We start from the raw sequence: 21,189 nt of genomic DNA, 5'->3' as shown, positions 1-21,189 counted from the left end.
TAAATGTCAAATCGGATCTAACATGTTCTTTGTGTTTGTCTGTGCTACGACTAAATCTTGTGCCCTTTGAATTTGAACTTCTTTAACTCATTAAATAAGTGCAGATATTGATGTTATACATACTTTTCCAAAATGAATCACTTTTATCCCTCTCAGCTTAGAAACTTTGAGCATACAACAAATAGATCATTTTGGTGTAATCTTGTCGTGCATGCAACTTGAATATTTTATTTGATTTAAATAAAACATAATATGCTTTTTTTACATAAAGGTTTATTCAAATTATTTCTATTCTGAAATTTATAGAATTTTTGGCATAAAGCAAAGTCATAAAATGGCAATAGTAAGTGTCATTTTAGAGAAATATTTACAAAATAATTTTTTGAAGAAATTTAGTACACTGAAGTGTATGTTTGTGATAAACTGTTTGAATGGAATTAAATATTGATTTCGCACATAAGGCTTATGTGTGTTTTAACTAGTATACATTTTAAATACAGAAAATGATTTCAGAATCCAAATAAGATTTGATAGATCTCGACTTATGAAACATACCACGCATTCTTATTTTATCTAAATATATATAACACGGTGAATATAACAGACACGTCTTTCGTGATAAGAAAAGATAACACTACCCCAGTGAAACTTCTTCTTTAGATGGTTGGATCTAGTGTAGTGTTAGATTTTCTGTCTTTACATGTCAGGTAAAATTAAGAATGGAATGTGTCAAAGAAACAACAACCCGATCATAGAGCAGACAACAACAGAAGGTCACCAACAGGTTTTCAATGCAGCGAGAAATTCCCGCACCAGGAGGCATCCATCAGCTGGCCCCTAAACAAATAGATATACTAGTTCAGTTATATAGAACGCCAAACTAAACTTCGAATTGTACCCAAAAAATAAAAATGTAAATAAAACAAGACTAACAAAGGCTAGAGTCTCCTGACTTGGGACAGGCGCAAAAATGCGGCGGGGGTAAACATGTTTATGAGATTTAAACTATCCCCTATACCTCTAGCCAATGCAAAAAAGTGAACGCATAACAATACGCACATTAAAATTCAGCTCATGAGAAGTCCGAGTCTGATGTCAGAAGATGTAACCAAAGAAAATAAACAAAATGACAATAATAAATGAATAACATCAGATTACTAGCAGTTAACTGACATGTCAGCTCCAGACTTCAATTAAACTGATTGAAAGATTATGTCTTCATCATAAGAGTGGCGAGAGGTTTTGTATCATACCATCATAACATGTATGAGAAGAACATAACCCGTGTCATGCCAACAACTGGTTTTTAAATAGATATGTTTAGTTCCGATGCAAAGATCCTATAAGTGAATCAATGTTAACGCCAACATATGCAATCTTTAATGACCCGACAACAGTATCGTAACTATATACCTTCTTAATAAGTATATTTAAAGGTTTTGTTAGCTTTTGAGGTAAATACTGACATTTTTGTGCTTTATAAAGAATATTTCCATAAAACATTGCATGTGAAATACCTGAATGTATAAGATGTCTGCATGATGGGCTATATGTACGAATTAAATGTTTTGACTAGTTTGTGATATCGAAAACCCTGGTGTACTAATTTTTCAGTAATACATAAATTTCTCTCGTAAAAATCTAAATCATTGTCACATACACGAACGAATCGTACAAGTTGATATATATAAACACCGTCGTCGAAGGATGTATATGATATATTTTTGAATTTTGGTAATGGAGGCTCTTCAGCTTTATACTTGTTTGGCTTCCTAATTATTTTGTTCTGTACGTGATTGATGTGTTATACTGGCGTCACACATCAGGGTGTAGAACTGACGTACGCCGGGAGTGTCCAAAACAATGAACGCTGCCTATTTGCTAGTTTTTTGGACGCTTCAACTTGTCAATCATATCTGTATCTTGTGCACAACGAGCTTGAAGCATGTTTAGGGCCTTCAAGTAACGTATTTTGGCGTTTCTAACGTAGACGAAATGTTCGCTACGAAAAACACGTCCCTTGAACGTATCTGAAACGCGTTTCGGTCGTACTTGGGACGATTATCCGTGCTTTCGGCGTGCCTAGGACATGTATTTATGAGTTGTTTCACTGAACTAGTACATATCTTTACTAATGGGCCAGCTGAAGCCCAGATCCGGTTGCAGGATTTTTTTTGCTACATTGAAGACCGATAGGTCTTGGTCGGGTTGTTGCCTCTTTGACATTTCCCCATTTCCATTCTAAATTGCATTCTGTGTACTACTTCTGGATACAATGGTCTTTTAAATTCAATGACATATGTCACTATGTTAATGTCATTGTTAAAGCAAGTTTCGATGAATGTCAGAATACGATCTTGATGCGTATACAACGTGTCATAAACGTGTCTCAAACTTATATGTCGTGTTTTCTAACGGGCTTGTAACGTGCGTTAGGTATTACGTGCTTGCAGCGAACACGTAAAGGCTCAAAAACGCTAGAGCTAGATGAAAATGTGTATGCTGCATTCAAATTTCCTGAGTTACAGCTTTCGCCAAGCGTTAACATTTTCATTTTGACTTACTGCAAACTTTTACAAAACGCGGCATCTAACGATTGCAAAGCGTTTCTCTTACTCAATTTTCTCTGTGCGTCAAGTGCATGTCGGTCTGTACGCCAATGTGTGACGGTGGCAATATTTAAACGAACCGAGCGTCTGGCGTATCAAATCATAAACACGGTACATTTGATAACTATTAAGTTATTATCTCGAGAGATCATTTAAAAAATCAAATTTGTGTAAACAGTTGGTTTTTAGGGTTGGAATTACATTGTGTTCATAGTAGCATCCACTCGTAAAAGTCTGATTTATAATGAATATTGGTACACAACTTTGAAATGATGTATCAAAGTCATAATATTCCCATATGTTTCATATAAATGATCGTTTTGTTGTAACAATAGCTTTTTTAAACTTGGCAAAAAAATATTACTAGTAACCGAAACTGGTATCGTCCTTTAATTCACTTTGCAGACAAAGTTGAAACATATGGTTCTGCGGTATAACAATTTTTGAACGATACGCATGTTGAATCTTCACCGGTCTGATACTGATCCGGTTTGTTCCATACAATTCTATACTAAAAATACATTACAACTCCTAAATGAATGGACAAAAGTTGTTAGAATGAGCAAACTGCCAAAATTATTTATAATAGCTAATATTACTATATTTTTGTAGATGCCAAAAATGCATTCCGAAATTAGACACATCAATGTATGTGCCTTCTATAAAAAATATAATTAAAATTAAAAATGATAGAATTTAACTAAATGTACACAGCTTCTATCTATAGACTGTGTTGCTTGCTTTGAAATAAACGAAAAAACATACCAATTCTGAATTAAATCCTCTTTACATTTATACTAATGATTCAATTAACTTTCTTTGAATACGATGTCAATTAGAATTCTAAGGTAATAAATCTGACTTACAGCATGTACCTCGTGCTTTTGAGATGTGAACTGAATTTTAATGAAAAGGCTAATTATTTCATGACTGTGTTGATCTTAAAACACGAAATTTTAATTACTTTGTTTACTAAATAATGTTTTCTTGTAATCATTTATAGTCTCAAAAATATGCATATTATCATTTTTTAGTATAATATTCATTGAATTAATCATTCAACAGGGACAGCTATTACTTTCATACAAATATCTGTATATAAATTAAAGTAAAAGATGACATCTTTAACGACTGTTTAAAACATAAAACTGCCATTTTTAATATTTTACTTGTATTAAATAGTTATCAAAGGTACCAGGATTAAACTGTTCGTTTATTTTCGGTTGCGGACTTCGAAAATGAAAACTATTTCCAAAACACGTTACTTTTCGGTCGCGGCCGTAGAAGATGAAATTTAATTCAGAAATCTGTTTATGTCAGGCGCAGGCACACAAGATGAAAACACTTTGATCTTTGGTCACAGACGTAGGATATATAATTAATTTCTTGAAATACGTGGGTCTTTTTCATTTGCGTAACCTTCAATGACCTGGTTTTTCATCTACCTATCCCTGTTGACATAACATATTTGCCAGTTTTGTTGGAAGATATTAGCACTACGATCATAATGTATTAACAAGTTTTATTGATATTTTGAAATAATGTCATCTATATAATATATCACAAAAACTCATTAATGGTTGTAAATAATCACATATAGAAGGTCATGTGTAAAACAAGATAGATAATTTATAGGTGTTTCTAGAGAAAATTCAAATATGAATGACATTTCCAGTCAACACTATAACTTAGAGGTTAAAAACGACACTTTCAGCAGTTTTATCTTTTATTTTATTTTATTCTATTATGAAGCGTACAGAGAGTTTTGAAATGTGTGAGTGTTATGGTTGAAGAGAGAACATGACACATGAGAGTTACTTCCAGTGCCTTGAAACAAGTACTGCATATGACCATCTCTCGCTGCTTAGACTGCCCCGCATCTCCTCGACACGCATGCAATCAATGTTCTAATGTTGTCGAGTTGAATTGTAAGCCATCTCTGTTACAAAATTTGTCGGAGCTGACCAAGTATTCGAGGCAGCAATTGATGATAGTGCACACGTTTATTCATCTAGTCACTTGCATGTTCAATAGGATACAAGTCCGCTGATTTTGAAGGATAAAGTAGCACATTGATGAAAATCTGCAAAAAGTATTAAGGTGGCTCGTGGGTACAAAAATTTCAGCAAAAAAATAAACCTTTATTTTTTTATTACAAATCTTATTTAATACACTATTAGTTATTACTTTATGATATGGTACAAAAATCAACCAAAAAAATAACGATTCGGTTTGGCCACAGATGATTCATATCATTGAAAAAGCTAAAAATTATCTCCTTTTAGTGCAAAAATGCCATTTTTGGCATTAAATTTAAAATATTTTTTTTAACTCATCAGTATTTTTTACTATTGTTTTCAAATAAGCTGTACATAAACTGAATAATTGTAAAATTAAAGCGATGTCTGTAATTAGGTTATGTTTTTATTTCGATATTACCTCTATTTCTCCTATTAGCTCAACAGAAAAAAGGACATTAACAAAAATGTATGCTTCTTCCGGTGGCAGATTGTGAGCTTAAATGAACGGTGATCCCATTTTTTTATTTAAATTTTCTTTTAAGTATATGATAAAGTTCATTTATAAAAAAATATAGCGAAATCCTATATTAGAAAAAAAAATAATTCATACCCAGGATCCCCTTAAGCGCGATGTATGAGGCATAGAGTTATCCTGTGGGTTAATAACATGAATATGGTGAGGTTTGAGAGTTTCGTCTCTATGTCATTGAGTTTTTGAATTACCCAGAACATGTTCCAATTCCGTTTTACAGTCATTAGAGATAGCAGCCCGCACTATGACACTTCCTCCACAAAAGCTGTTCACTTCTTGGACATACATACGAGTAAGCAAAATGTTCATGCACACGCCAGTGGACTCATAAAACTGTAACAGTTGAGGTGACACCTACATTTTCGTGAAAAACGTTTGCTAAATATCGCAGCGAAAAATGTCATGTGCATTTGTAGTGAAAAATTACAAAATTCTATATTCTTTATTCATATGATTCGCACCACTTTGACCCTAATAGAAATAATAGGACTTTTTTTTACCTGTAAAACACTCTTGTACTGAGGTCATTTAACCTTGTTAAGATGTCTAATGTATGTCATTGGTTCAATTTTAATCAAATTTAAATACTCAACCTAAAGGTTTTGGCAATTTTAATTTTGGAACCCAATTCCTTACTTAAAAGGTTATCAAGGATGGCTTTGGAATTTCTCTAATATAAAATTCTTTGATTTACAAAAACAAGGTGATTTTTAAAATCAATTATTAAGGTTGCTTCATATAAAAATGTTCTCTGCGTTATCAACTAAACTGGGTAGTCACCATACTTGTATACCAGGTTTTAAAACTTTCGAAAATTTCCCAGAAATAATTAATGTATTCGAAACAATCCTAAAATTTGGAAAACCATTTATGATATTAACGGTCGAATGTTCTAGAATTTTTAATGAACATGGTAATGCACGTAATATTTCGATTATTAAACTAAAAAATCAATTTATTACATATGTTTTTAATCTGTGTAAATCGCTTTATTTGGTCAGGTAATCTACATTGTATGCATATGTGTATATATCTAAATTAGTGTTGATGAATATGGTATTGATTACTATATCATTGTAAATCGTGTATATTTAAAATTATTGGTTTCAATGCTATTTGTAAAAAAGTAAAATCATTAAAATACCGAAGCCGAGGAAAATTCAAAACGGAAAGACTATAATGGCCATTAATGGCAAAACCAAAAGCTCAAACACATCAAACGAATGGAATCGGGATTTCAAGTTTTTTGGGCAAATTTTAAGCAAAGGGAAACAACTGTTATTTAAATAAGTTCTTATTGATAAACTACAACGAATAGAAATAGATATACTAGTGTGTCGAGTATGATTCAGACCTGGTTGGTTATGGTTCAAACAAGGTCGAGCCTGCTTCAGATATTGGGAGAATGAATATGACTTTGTCGAGTATGATTCAAAACATCTTCGCTAGCCAAGGGTTACGATCCACTCCTGCTCTCTTCAACCTTGCCGGATTGAGACAACATTTGTTGCGCTATCTATCGGAAGACTAAACGGTCACGCCCTTTCCGTATACATTATTCTTGACCAATGGTACCACTTGAACTCTTCAATTTGGAGGTAAACACATGGTAGCGTCTAGATTGTACACACTTGGTAAATCCGGAAATGAAATATATGTCAACATTCATACATTTGTGAATGAAACATACACAGGAACTCCAATTAGTTGATTAAAAACATTCAAGTTGTCACTAATAAAATTGAGAATGGAAATGGGGAATGTGCCAAAGAGACAACAACCCGACCAAAGAAAAAACAACAACAGAAGGTCACCAACAGGTCTTCAATGTAGCGAGAAATTCCCGCACCCGGAGGCGTCCTTCAGATGGCCCCTAAACAAATATTTATTAGCTCAGTGATAATGAACGCCATACTAATTTCCAAATTGTACACAAGAAACCAAAATTAAAGTAACACAAGACTAACAAAGGCCAGAGGCTCCTGACTTGGGACATGCGCATAAATGCGGCGGGGTTAAACATGTTTGTGAGATCTCAACCCTCCCCTTACACCTCTAGCCAATGTAGAAAAATAAACGCATAACAATACGCATATTAAAATTCATTTCAAGAGAAGTCTGAGTCTGATGTCAGAAGATGTAACTAAAGAAAATAAACAAAATGACAGTTATACATAAATAACAACAGACTACTAGCAGTTAACTGACATGTAGCTCCAGATTTCAATAAAACTGACTGAAAGATTATGATTTCATCATATGAACATCAGGCACAATCCTTCCCGTTAGGGGTTTAGTAGCATACCATCATAACATATATGAGAAGAACATAACCCGTGTCATACCAATAACTGGTTTTTGAATAAATATGTTTAGTTCCAATGCAAAGACCCTATAAGTGAATCAATATTAACGCCAAAATATGCAATCTTTAATGACCTGACAACAGTATCGTAACTATATACCTTCTTAATAAGTCTATTCAAAGGTTTTGCTAGTTTCCGAGGTGAATACTGACACCTTTGTGCTTTATAAAGAATATTTCCATAAAAAATTGAATGTGAAATACCTGAACGGATAAGAAGTCTGCATGTTGAGCTATATCTACGAATGATGTCCTTATATCGATGATAAAATTTAGTAAATGTTTTGACTAGTTTGTGATATCGAAAACCCTGGTGTAATAATTTTTCATTAATTACACATAAATTTCTCTCGTTAAAATCTAAAACATTGTTACATACACGAGCGAATCGTTCAAGTTTAGATATATAAACACCGTAAGATGGTGACAAGGGAACGTCAACATCTAAAAATATAACGACTAAAATAAACATAGTCGTATGTTCAGGGATGTTAAGACTTGTTACACAATAAACACGTGGCAATTGTTTACAAACACTTTCTACATTTACACGTGATCATGTTATAGGCACTTTTTGATTGGATACAGCGAGTTTCAACTCCAACCAATAAAAATCCTTACCTTGTGTCTCCGAAATTGTCTCAATCCGCCAAGGGTGAAGAGAGCGGGAGTGGATTGTAACCCTTGGCTAGCGAAGATGGTTCAAAATATTATTAAATGGTTACGTAGTGGTCAAGTAAAGGTTCAGTACTAGTTCAGAATATTAAGTATTGTTCAGACTACAGTCGAGTAATATTGAGAAAATGTGCAACCAATTCATAACGGTCGAATACAAATCAGTACAGACGAGTTCGGATATAGGGCATTTCAGACTTTTACTTGTATGTAGTGGCTCTTCGAACTCTTTGAAACTATTTTTCGGCATAAATTCTGACAAAGTTGACCCAACAGACATCTTTACATATATACTGACATATTACTGTATTGAATTTGCTTTTAAACAAACAAAAGCTCAATCATTGATTGATTGATTAGTTTTTAACTCCACTTATATCACAGTAATGGTTTTTTCGTGGCTTGCAGTTTTTACTTGTACAGGAAACTGGAGAACCCGGAATCAACCACCGTATCAATGATCATGTCTATAAATAATGTACAGGAAACTGGAGAACCCGGAATCAACCACCGTATCAATGATCATGTCTATAAATTATGTCCAGGATAATTCAACAATAACATGACTTGCAACTAGAAAGATATCAATTGTTGAAATGCGCATCTGATGGGATATGAAAAGTACCGTGAATGTAATTCTACAACTGGGTATATATCTCTGATGTAATCTGCTAGTCCCAGAGTGTATCACCAACCCAGCAGCCAGTACTGCGGTACTGTCATTAAAGTCCATTGTTTAATTGATATCGGCTGATATAATTTTTTTCAAGATATTTAAGATTAAAAAATATATCACCCTCGTGCAAAAGCTCTGATTCTTTGTTGGGATTTTGCTATACTTTTGGTTCATTTTGATTTGATCTCTAAAACTTATATACTAAAAAAAAATTGTCATTTTGCCCTTTATAAGGACGAAATATATATATATTTCGTCCTTATAAAGGGCAAAATGACAATTTTTTTTTTAACTCAGTGAAATCCAGTGAATCAATGAAATATAATTAAGGGAAGCATTTTTGACATCATTCTCAAAGTGTTCAAACTCCCCTTTCGGCATTCCGATGACACCCAACTGCGCACCTCTCTTCCTCGATATATTCTTATTTTTAAATGAGTTTCTCCAATCGCTTGTGCATGTTGTTAAAAATAAGAACAAAGGATATGAGTCGTTTAATTCCTCATACAGGTAAATTTGTGATGTTCTTTCCATTAACAATCTTAATTTTTCTGATCAAGTCCCGTTGATAAATCCTATAAGGGAACTAGACATTAGGAAATCACGGATGCAGCACCCTTCGGCTCATTTCTTAAACATTCATTTCGATAACAGCAGTTATTTTAATATCACAAAAGAAATGATTTCAGTTTTGAGTATATATCATGAATGCTTTAGTTGTGTCACATGTAATATAATGCTTTGAATAACTGCCATTCAAATAGGAGGTTTATAGCTTGCTATGTAAACAGATTTATCTATCATTCTTTTCTCAATAATATGTCTGTACCAAGTCAGGATTATGACAGTTGTATTTTTCACTCGTTCTGTTGGATGATAACGTTTGAATTTGTTAGTTTTTATGGTTTTTTTAACTTTTTGTTTGGTTCACCTTGGAATTCTGTATTAATTTTTTGGAATACCTTTTTCGTTTATTCAAAGTAGTTTGGATAGGAAGTTGATAATATATGTTTAGGTAACCTGATTTTGATAACACAACCACTCAATTTATGACCCATAAATTCGACGCTAACAGGAGGCAGATACCAAGAGATTAATTGCAAAATATATTATGATACTTTATGATCCGGAACCATAGATCAAGAAATCAACTATTGTGGTACAATACATTTCTGAAAGTTTGCCGAAGGAATTATATAATTTAGTCGACATTATATTTAATCTTGAACCAACAGTTATCATCTTTGTATTTCCTTTTTTATTTCTAAAACTTACTTGTGAAAAAAAATACTCAGAAATGATTAACAGGAAAAATATGAATATCTCATTGAGATAGGAACCAATCCAACGACACAAATAAACAAAAGAGGTCTTAAGATCAACATACAGAGTTCAATAATATATACAAATGTCGGGCACTAAATTGTCCAGAGCAGAAATGTATAAAATTAGAAGTCCCCAGATAAATTACACAAAACATAAGATATAAAACATAAGACAACCACTGACGAGGCGGTAAACATGTAATTACAAAGAACAATTTGTTTAAAAAAAAATACAAAAAGAAAAACAATCAAGTTACAGTGTTTTGATTGAAACAGATATAATCGTCAGTGTAACTAAAACAATAAAACTATATCCAAGTGTTGGTCCTCCTGATCCGCCTTTCTGTGAACCCTTTTGAGATTTAAATGTCTCTGTAGTAGTTCTTATCTTTACTTGATTTGATGAATCCATCTTGAGAGTAGAAGAAACAATAGACTGAAATTTAGTCCTTCTTTCAGATTCACTGATCGCACTGTCATTTTCACTGATTACACTGTCATTTTCACTTATCTCACTGTCATCTTCACTATCACTTCTTTCAGGTTCATCGATCACACTATCATCTTCACTTGAACTGCTGCTTTCAGTAAAGTTATCAAAAGTTGTCAGAATACTCTGTACTTCTTTTGCTTCATCTGGACGATCTATTTCTTTCTCGGACAGTGGTTTCATTGCCGATAAAATTTTACTATCTTCTATGTAAATGTCTTCAGTCACTTTTTCTAATGTAACAGTGGTCGTTTCCAACTGCTTGCCAGGTTTCTGTTGAGAGGAACTGTCATCTCCTATGTCAGGTGTTAATGTTCGTTGTGTTGTATGAACAATTTCCTGGAACGTTTTATTATCTTCCAACTGATTATTAGAATTAGTAGAAGGCTCATCTTCGTCGACTTCTGACACATCAGTATTTTCGTCCGTAGAAGGATGTTTATTAACTATTTCCTTTGGAGGTTTTGTCGTCTGTCCATGCCCTTCAAATCTGTGCTTAGTTACAACAAAAGGTTCATGTACGTGAATTGCATGTTGAACTGGAACGACATTAAAACGATTTGAATTTTGATTTGGTTCAGTTTCGACATCTGAATGAATAACTCTTTCTATTATTCTCATTTTAACTACGTTTTCGAAAGGAGGTCTTATTTGTGGTACAGCCTTGTTTCTTGTCGACATAGACTTTATATGTTTTAGATTTATTGTTGAAGTTGATAGTATTTTATCAGATATTGAATCCGGAGTTTGTCTATGTATATGTTTGGATCGTAACTTGGTATTATCATTGTCGTCAGACTGAGCAGTTGCTGGCAATCTTGTGTTGTGTTGTTGTAAATTAACTGATGTTTCTGTTCTGTCTTTTCCTGAAGTCTTATGTGAAGTGTCTTCTGTATCTTCCTCCTCTTCCGATGGTTTCGCAGATGTGGCTTCACCTTTTTGGTTCGGTTTAGGGGTTGTAACATTTTGGTATTTTCTAGCAATGTGTAGACATTTACCACTCAGTATCATAAAATATTTTGAAAGAAGTTTTCGTATTCCTCTTCGACACGTTTTAAAAAACGGTTCAAAACATCTGGAAGCTGTTACTGGAATTCTGAAATTAAAGAATAGGTAACAATATTGAAAATAAGCCAAAATATGTTACACGACTTCTCAACCCATGTGAGTAAAACACGACGGTTGTTTATACTTTCAAAACAAATAAGTTCAACCCAACTTTATTCAGTACTCGGAATAGAAAAATCGTGCTGGAAATTGTAGGAGCGCAAGTTGTGGGTTTATTTTTAAAATAAGATTTGTTTCAGATTCTTTCAATTTACTTGTCTTTTTTATGTTGATTGGTCGCTGTCTGCTTTTTGTATTGGTTCTATTTTAATGTGTAAGTTTATCAGTCTCATATTACACATCAAAAACTTGCAGAAAAAAATAATTTAAATCTTATTAAATGAATCTCAATCAGTTTTCATTCTTTAAATCAATCTTAACCTCCAGATATTCTGATCATGAGTGTTGCGCATGTGAAACGGGATTTGCCTCCCTTGTTCAGTAGATACTTCACAAGCCGTATGCGGATTTACCTAAGGAATATATTCTTATGTAGTTAGAACATGTGTTGTGGGAGTCATAATGGTATGAGGACTCTGGTGGGTGCAAAGTTTGATGGCATTGCTTCCCTTGAGTAGTAGATACTTAGCGGCTATTGGTTAGTGGTTGAGTTGGGGGAAATGCTTATCATGCAAACTCTGTTGGTTAGAGCTTTGACTTGTAGCACAGTAGTCATATGAGAGACGATATGATTTCTGATAGGAATCGTGCTTTCTAGTTGCACATGAATATATCACAGTGAAAAAGATATGGTGTGGACTATAATTAAAAGAGTGAAATACTATCGTTCAAATTACAAGCCATGTTTTGTCAATATTCAAATCATATAAGAATTATTCAAGTTTCATTAAAAAGAACATCGCAGAGCTTGCACATTTCACTGAAAGCACAACATTCCTATTCATTTTGAAATTTCGCCGGTGAGGAGATTAAATAGTCTTGTAGAAAATAATATCAAAGCAGTAAGCCATTTAATGATAGGGAATTACTAATACCAAATTCGACTTGTAGAAAACAATTGACAATTTTTTGGAAATGAATCATTTCCTATCTTGTTCATTATCTTCATCTTAATTCAAAGTAAACCTTTAAAACTTAACATACAAGCAAGCTCGGAGTGAATTTTCATCTCCAACATTGGATGTAGAGTTAAGCTGGAACGTCTTGTGTATGTGCGATGCTATTGGTGATGTGAGCAAGCTGACACACATTTCTGCATGATTCATGTCTGTTGTCAGGCATCCCATTCTGTTTCCATATTCTGTCAAAATGAATGATAAATTGTTTTTATTTGGTCGTATATTCAGGCTTTCATGTCTTATTTCATTAAAAAATTCATTTAAATTGTTTCGTAAATTTATGCCGTCTTTTATTTTTTTTCCTGAATTTGTATGTATTACAGATTCATTCTTTATCTATTAACTGTTAATTTCCTAAGATTTAATTTTTCGATTTTGTTTGCAATTTACTAGCGACTGAGACAACAATACAGCTTTTGAATGTCTTCATTTTATATGATACTCTATGTTATCCCTCTAATTTCACAGTGGATATTTGACTTTTGGATTGTTCCTGTAGATCTCATACTCAGACTTTTTGGTTCTCAATGTGTCACAGCAAATGAAATTAAGTTGTGTAAAAAAAACTTACTTTTAAGTCTAGAACAAACACCATTACTGGTTTTGTTTGCGTATTCTTGGTCATATACTAGACTTAGGTACCAGTCGTTGGGATTGGAAGCACTAGCAGATGGTAAATACTTTGTTACACATGGCAGAGTGGTCTGGTAGATTCTGTTATAAAGATAAAATAATACAATTGTCTGTTCAAAGTAAGTACGACTCCAGAATACAATAAAAGATTAAAGGTGTTTCGGGGAATCAGATGTTTGATCGATTTTCATTTTAGTATTAGAATAAAATTACCAGGTTGAAATTTTCACTAATCATAAGCTTAAGGAGACTCGCGGGTACAAAATTTTCAGCAAAAAAATAAAATTTGTTTTTTCTTAACAAATTTTATCTATAACACTATTAGCTATTACTTTATGATAAAATACAAAAATTAACCTAAAAAAGTCGATTCGGTTTGACCCCAGATGACTTTTAAAATGTTTATATCATTGAAAAAGCTCCAAATTATCTCCCTTTGGTGCAAAAATGCTATATTTCGGCATCAAAATTAAACTATCTTTTTTTACTCATCGGTCCTATATTTTTTATTATTGTTTTCAAATAAGCTGTATTAACTAAATAATTGTAAAATTAAAGCGATTACTGTAAAAAATTTCAGAGCAGATATATCTTCACCTAATAAACAATGTAACCCAATGTCAGATTTGCTCTATATGCTTTAGTTTTTGAGTTTCAAGCCAAAAACTGCATTTTACCCCTATGTTCTATTTTTAGCCATGGCAGCCATCTTGGTTGGTTGGCAGGGTCGCCGGACACAATTTTTAAACTAGATACTCCAATGATGATTGTGACCAAGTTTAATTTAATTTGGCCCAGCGGTTTCAGAGGAGAAGATTTTAGTAAAAGTTAACAGCGACGGACGACGACGACGACAGACGCCGGACGCAAAGTGATGGGAAAAGCTCGCTTGGCCCTTCGGGCCAGGTGAGCTAAAAATTATAATCAATATGTTTTTTGAGTTAGTCGACCAACTAATTCTTCCGCTAGCAGTACTGTAAAAAGTAAAATACCGAACTCTAAGTAAAATTCAAATCGGAAAGTCCCTTTTCAAATAGTAAATCAAAAGCTCAAACTCATCAAACAAATGGAAAAAAACTGGTATATGGAAAATTGTTGATAAATCCTATTTTTAAAACTAGCAAAACGTCTCACTTGTATGACAGTCGTATATAATTCCTTTAAATTGACGACAATGTGTGAGCAAAACAAACAGATATAGTATGAAAAAAAATGCTGACAAGTGAATCTTAACTTAATATTGAATACAATGAAACCTTTTATGAATTCGTCCAATAATTGGTATTAGAATGCCGTGGACAATGTAGAAATCAAACGAATAAAATTAGAAACTGAAGGAAGGAAATAAACGAGTACAGAAACATAAATAACAAAATGTCAACACTGAAAGATCACTGTCTTTGAGGGTATTGAACTGTGGAGTATTTTATTGACAATTTGCTAATAAACTCTATATATGTATGCAATAAAAAAAAATCAGTATTGTACTGTACATAACTTGTCATTTTTTAATGAATTATTCATTGTGTTTCATTTCAAGAGTTCATAGTGCAGAATTTGTTGTTTAATACTATTAAGGTTTCCCTAACTTAATGCATGTTATGTGCATATTCAAAACATGACTCTGTCGTCTTTATTAATTATACTTATTATATATGTATAATAGTATTAATGTTCCCGCAAGTTGACGCATTTTTCTGTTTATAATCTCAACATTTTATAGTGTTTTTGTCTATTAGCGCTCATATTGTTTTAACAACATTTTATGTGATTGCATTCTTTTTTTTTTGAAAATCTCTATTTGCGTACAGCTGCTCTTTGGTAAAGTAAATACATTTTTCAAAATTTGACTTTTTCTCAATTAAGACAATCAGTCAGAATATTCAAAAGTTAGTCTGAGTTGGATTCACTGTAAATCCTGGAAGTGTTCAATAATTCAAATTGCATAAAAAATCATCTTTCTCCAAGTAAAATTATTTGCCTTTTAAACACAACAATTATCAAATGTTGGAGAAACGTGAATACACCTCCTCCCCGGCAGTAGATTTCGATCTGAACAGCAAGTGCGTTTTCCATAGAACACTTATTAACGAACTTATTATACATCTTTGCTCCTAAAATGCCTAACTTTTCAACTGTTTTACATTATTCATTTGAATTTTCATTGTCTTGCATTATATAGAATTTTATAATCTGTGTTTTAAATTATATTTGTGCAATTTGATACTCACTGGCACCACTGATTTATAGAGTTAGCTGGTTGATTGTTGTAAGCTGGTTCACTGCTAGCAACTGGTCCCGTTCTGGTCATACATGCCTGTAACATTCGGTTTGGTTTTGATGGTGACAGGCCGGGTATAACTTGACACAAGGCAACATTTGTGCTGATAATCAGATAGATACCGACTAGTATTATACCTGTAATTATATTATGGATATTAGTAATTTTTTTAACTTGGTTATTAATTTCTTATTTTTTTTTAAAGCGTTTATTTAACTTCAGCATGTTAATGTTAGATAGTTTCTTTATGAACAATATACCTAGATACTTTCCAAATTTATAACCTGATATCTCCAATACCAGGTATCCTTAGAAAATTAGGCTTTCAAGTGTTTGTCCATTTTCTATTTTGTGTGTTTGTTATTTTTAACGGAATCAGTGTAGTCACCATAACCATGCTGTCTGAGGAAAGCATGGACTATGTACTGTATCGACATGGAAGTAGACAATAAAACTTCATAACTTTATAGCATATTTAATAATGGTTTAATTTATCACAAATAAAGTATCTTTTAGTAATTCTCACATAGTTAAACACAACTTTGCAACGACGGCAAAAAGGCTTTCTACAGAATTGTTTTATGGGTCGATTTCCTCCACATATACTTTATTGTGGGAGTTGATGAAAGGAATCTCCCTTTTCAAATAAAAAATTGCCTGGTTTGTTGCTTCAGAGTAATGTTACTTTGACTGTCAGATCTGATTTTTCACATATAGTACCATAACTCGAATTTGCTTTGATTGCTATAGTAGAAACTTGTTTTAAAAAATTTGTGATTTTATGATTGAATGCCTTCAAAATATCCTATTTTAATCTTGCAACTATTCAAATATGCACAATAAAGGCGCAAGCATTGGTGCAGCTGTTTATCATAGTAGTATATGATACTGACTCCTAATAATTAAGTTCGTTCAAGAGTATGGTTCATTTTAAAAGGTTATGATTGAGGAAATAAATTAGGTCGATACCAATAGTTCTATAACTGGTTAAACGAAAGTTCTCGTAGGTATCAATGTCTTGGTACTCATATGAATTGATGTGTTTTGTTACAATCATCATGATGAGTTTTAGGTGAAGTATATGCGAAACCAAAGTTGCATCAGTCTTTAACATGTAAGAACCTTGCACAATGCATAGTAGTGATAATGTACTTTTTGGTTGTAATCTAATTATTTCTGTATATATATGAAATGTAACAAAACTACAGAAATACTATTTTTACTGCAAACGGCAATTCAAAAGATCAAACACATTAAACGAATGGAAGAACAACTCTCATATTGAACATGAACCTCCATCCTGTGTAATGGACAGAGGTAATTTGATACGGATTTGGGAAGCACAGAAAAAACTATGGATATAGGCTCCTGTCTAGACTTTACTCGGAGATTCAGGGCTTGAAATATTACAAACTATGTTATCTATTAACAAGGACCAAATTTTTTACCTCTAAATATATTTTCGTTTTTCCTTTGTCTATGTGTCACAGACACTGGTGGTAAGCGGATGGTCGTAACTAAAAATTACGACCATCCCGAGATTGGAGACAACTTTAGGGATAAGTTTTTCTTATCCGATTTTCACGCAGTAAAAGGTTTACTTGAGCCAAACCGCTTGTCCCATACATACTATTCGGCAGTTTGGTGATAGTGAAACCAAATTTGATGCATTAAAACATTCCAATATATAAATAAATAAAATAGTCATTCAAAAATTCGAGCATGATGGTCGTAACTAAAAAAACAAAAATGTTAAGGATGGTCGTAACGTAAATTTGTGATGGTCGTAACTCTGTTTTAAATAAGACCGAATAAGGCAGGTCAAGAGTTTTAAACGTGTCTTTTCTTACATGCACTATATTATACGATGCATTTCTGAATATTGTTTTTATTTTTACATACAACGTATAATAAAGCAAATTCAATCCAGGTCACAATTTTATTAAGTTTTCAAATATTAGTTTTGGGTGAATTTGATTTAAAATTCTAAATTTTTTAAATGTTTTGGACCGAACAAGGCAAGTCAAGAGTTTTAAACATTTCTTTTGTAATATGAATATATTATATTATATATTTTTGAAGTTGTTTTCACCAAATAATAAAAACTAAAAGGGGCGAAGAGAGGGGTATATGTAAAGTGCAAAACGGAAGAAAATTGGAACGAATGGAACGAAACAATACAAAATGAAATGAAATGAACAGTCATATATACTGAAAATATAAAGTATATTATTAAATTTAACCAAGAGGCAAATAGTTAAATTAATGTAAACGGTTGAATTCATTAACAATGTAAATTTCTCAAAAGTGGAGAATTCATTTTAAAACAAGAAACACAGCTCTGGTTGTGATAATTCTTAGTTTGAAATAAAAAGCACGAAATGTATCAAATCAGTTTTTAAATACAAAATAAATGATTTTAAGAAAAGGCATTTTTTTCAATTAAAATTGGACATCACATAAATAACGGTATCCTATTTTTCTGTTTTCTTCATTATAAAATTTATTGCATTTATTGAAAAGATAAACGTTTTTAAAACTTTTTGAGGATGTACCTACAAGGTGTTTGTTTTTAAATCTACAATTCTAAATTGATACATTGAGTCGAAAATTTATTAGTAAGGGGTCAAAATAAGCTAAAAATATTGATAGGTTATGACGGTCGTTATCGAGACTAGACCATACCCGCGAATTCGAATGTCTGTACCTGATTTAAAGAACATACACTTTATCTTTAGCCTAGAGTTTTAGAAGACTTATTGTTGTTTGGTGAAATCAAGCTGATAATAAGGTGCACATTTATGTCCAATGATTAATTACATGAGTAGCTTGTAGCCATTCATACAATATAAACATATAACATACATATAATTTTCAACCTGCATACCGAGGTATGTATGTGATAGTTGCCGCAGTACAATTAGTTCTACCTAAGTCCTTGTAATATTATCCTTGCTACAAGCTTAAGCCTTACTACAAACAAGTATTTTGTTTTACTCTAAAATTCTAAGCGTGTAACAGTGTAAAAAATATATACATCAACAATATTCCTACGTTCGAGGTTGATACAATGTTCATTGCGACACCATGGATTCAGTTTTTATTCCGAACCAATATCAATGATATACCGCTATATATAATCGTCATGTGATCAATGAAAAATAAAGACAACACTTTAAAAAATCCAGGACTCCGAAGTGCATTTGTGGATTCAATTTCCTCATGAATGACCAAAAACCGAATGTTTGAAGGCCAATAGTATATATAAGAACTGCAATAGCTGATTAAAAGCTGAAGATGATTGCTCAAAATTGTACGTTTCATTATTTCATCTGCCGACATGATTGCAGATAATGAAAAAAAATATATAAAAACAAATATGAAGGAATACATGTGCATTTAATCATTTTACGCCTTAACGTACAGAAAAAAAATATATTGAAACTCAACCCTAACATACTTTTTTGCTTTATTTGAGTTGATTAGTTTTCACTGTTGCTTCTAAATGATGAGCGTTTGGAATACACCAGAACTGTGTATGTTTGATAATTCTTTAGCTTAATTCTGCTTACCATTATCAGAGTAACAAATGATATTGTGTGTAGCAAATCACATATGACATCTGAGTTGATAACTTTTACTTTTAAAATGCATTAATAAAAATTTGTCTAAATACTAGAGTTACGGTCATATTTCAAAGTTACGACTATCTTGTGTCGGTTACGACCATCATCAAAAATACTATACGGTTGAATTTACGACCATCACACATTTTAAGTTACGACCATCATGCTCGAATTTCTGTTTACGAAAATCAGAATGATTTTATCTAACAAATTTGATTTCAATATAAACGCAATCACGATAAGTGTATAAGAGACAAGCAGTGTAGCGCAAATGTACCTTTTACTGCACGAAAATCGGAAAAGAAAAACTTATCCCTAGATTTGTCTCCCATCTCCGGTTACGACCATCCACTTACCACCAGTGACAGAGAGTTAATACCGAATACCTCCTAGTATACACGTACTTCGCTGAACTGGTATACATTATCGCACCGCGGGTAAATTATCACGTTGTGATTGGTTTAACGACGTCACGTGTTGACCCCTTATGAGACCGTAGAGGGGGGGGGGGGGGGTAGTAAATTTCATAGGGGGTTCATGACGCGTTAATGGTGGCGTCATTAATGTTGTTCTGTTTCATCGTTTACTTTCAACAAAATGCAGCAGAAAAAGTCCAGCTTGCGATAAATTCGTTATACAGTTAACTACTAACACCTACGGATCCATCGAGGGTGAATAAAATCCATAGGGGATTCGGCCTCTGGCTTCACCCCCTATGGATTTAACTCACCCTCTATGGATCCGTAGGGGTCGGTGCGAACCATTTAACTTATATTATTGTTATTTGGCACAAATTTTTGGAATTTTGGGTCCTTAATGCTCAACTTTTTACATTTTTCGGGCTTTATAACTACAAAAAATGTATTTTGATCTGAGCGTCACTAATAAGTCCTTTATGTGTAGACGAAACGCGCGTCTGGCGTATTAAATTATAATAACCCTGGTACCTTTAATTACTATTATGGACAAACTGAAGCCCGCCTCTAGGTCCGGGATTTTCTACCTGCATTAAAAACCACTTGGTGGCTTTGTTTTCTGCTCTTTGCAAAGATTGGGATGTTTTTTCTTTGACACATCCCCTGTTCCTATTCTCAAAATCGGTTACACGTAATATCCTTTATATTGGATACTTTAAATATTAATTGTTAGATATGATTATCTGTTACATGTCTAAGTTAAATGATTAGTTGATTGACAAAGCTTCAATCAAACTATTGTGATAGCTATTTATATATATAAATATATAAATTCAATAAGTAATAATAGTTATCAAAAGTACCAGGATTATAATTTTATACGCCAGACGCGCATTTCGTCTACATAAGACTCATCAGTGACGCTCAAATCAAAATGACAAAATTACCGAACACTCAGTTATCCAATCTCTGAGAGGAAATGCGTTTTTGATCATTTTTTGTTGTTGTTGGGGTTTTTTTTTTGGGAGGTCTCGGTTAGTATGTGTGATGTGCATGGATGTTATTTAGCAGTTTACCCTCGTATGGGTGTAATTTGTGATTAATAAAAAATTAATTATTGAATACTACAAATACTATTCAACTGAATAGTCAGCGAGAGAGTAATCAAGAATGTGATCTTAGTCGTATTATTTCACGATAATGATATCAAATAATTGTTTCTTACCTTTCATAATGATCTAATCATAATTTCTCGTTAATTAATTTAGTAAATCGTGTCGGTTTCGTACATTGTTGTCCGCACACATGTGTTGTGAATATTAAGTATAACCTTTGTTCAGAAAAGAACATGAAT

The 21,189-nt window shown here is 32.7% G+C and overlaps 1 protein-coding gene across 1 annotated transcript; it reads right to left on the bottom strand.

Moving 5' to 3' along the window:
* Positions 1-10,383: 10,383 nt before the first annotated feature.
* LOC134681097 (uncharacterized) lies at positions 10,384-21,189 on the bottom strand. Its single transcript, XM_063540524.1, has 5 exons — positions 21,061-21,189; positions 15,744-15,930; positions 13,451-13,593; positions 12,905-13,061; positions 10,384-11,789 (listed from the first exon to the last, which is right to left on the bottom strand). The coding sequence occupies exons 1-5, from the start codon at positions 21,065-21,067 to the stop codon at positions 10,457-10,459; spliced, it is 1,827 nt and encodes a 608-aa protein (XP_063396594.1). The 5' UTR covers positions 21,068-21,189; the 3' UTR covers positions 10,384-10,456.

Source organism: Mytilus trossulus, chromosome 8 (genome assembly GCF_036588685.1).
Source record: "Mytilus trossulus isolate FHL-02 chromosome 8, PNRI_Mtr1.1.1.hap1, whole genome shotgun sequence".
NCBI classification, from domain to species: Eukaryota; Metazoa; Mollusca; class Bivalvia; order Mytilida; family Mytilidae; genus Mytilus; species Mytilus trossulus.
The sequence above is the reverse complement of the archived record's forward strand: the minus strand, read 5'-3'. Positions and strand labels throughout refer to the sequence as shown.

Excerpts from the sequence above, each read along its gene's own strand:
- LOC134681097 (XM_063540524.1), bottom strand. Across the intron at positions 13,594-15,743 it reads TCTATAAATCAGTGGTGCCA|AATCTACCAGACCACTCTGC; the intron begins GTGAGTATCAAA and ends TCTTTATAACAG. Across the intron at positions 11,790-12,904 it reads AATTCACTCCGAGCTTGCTT|AATTCCAGTAACAGCTTCCA; the intron begins GTATGTTAAGTT and ends CTTTAATTTCAG.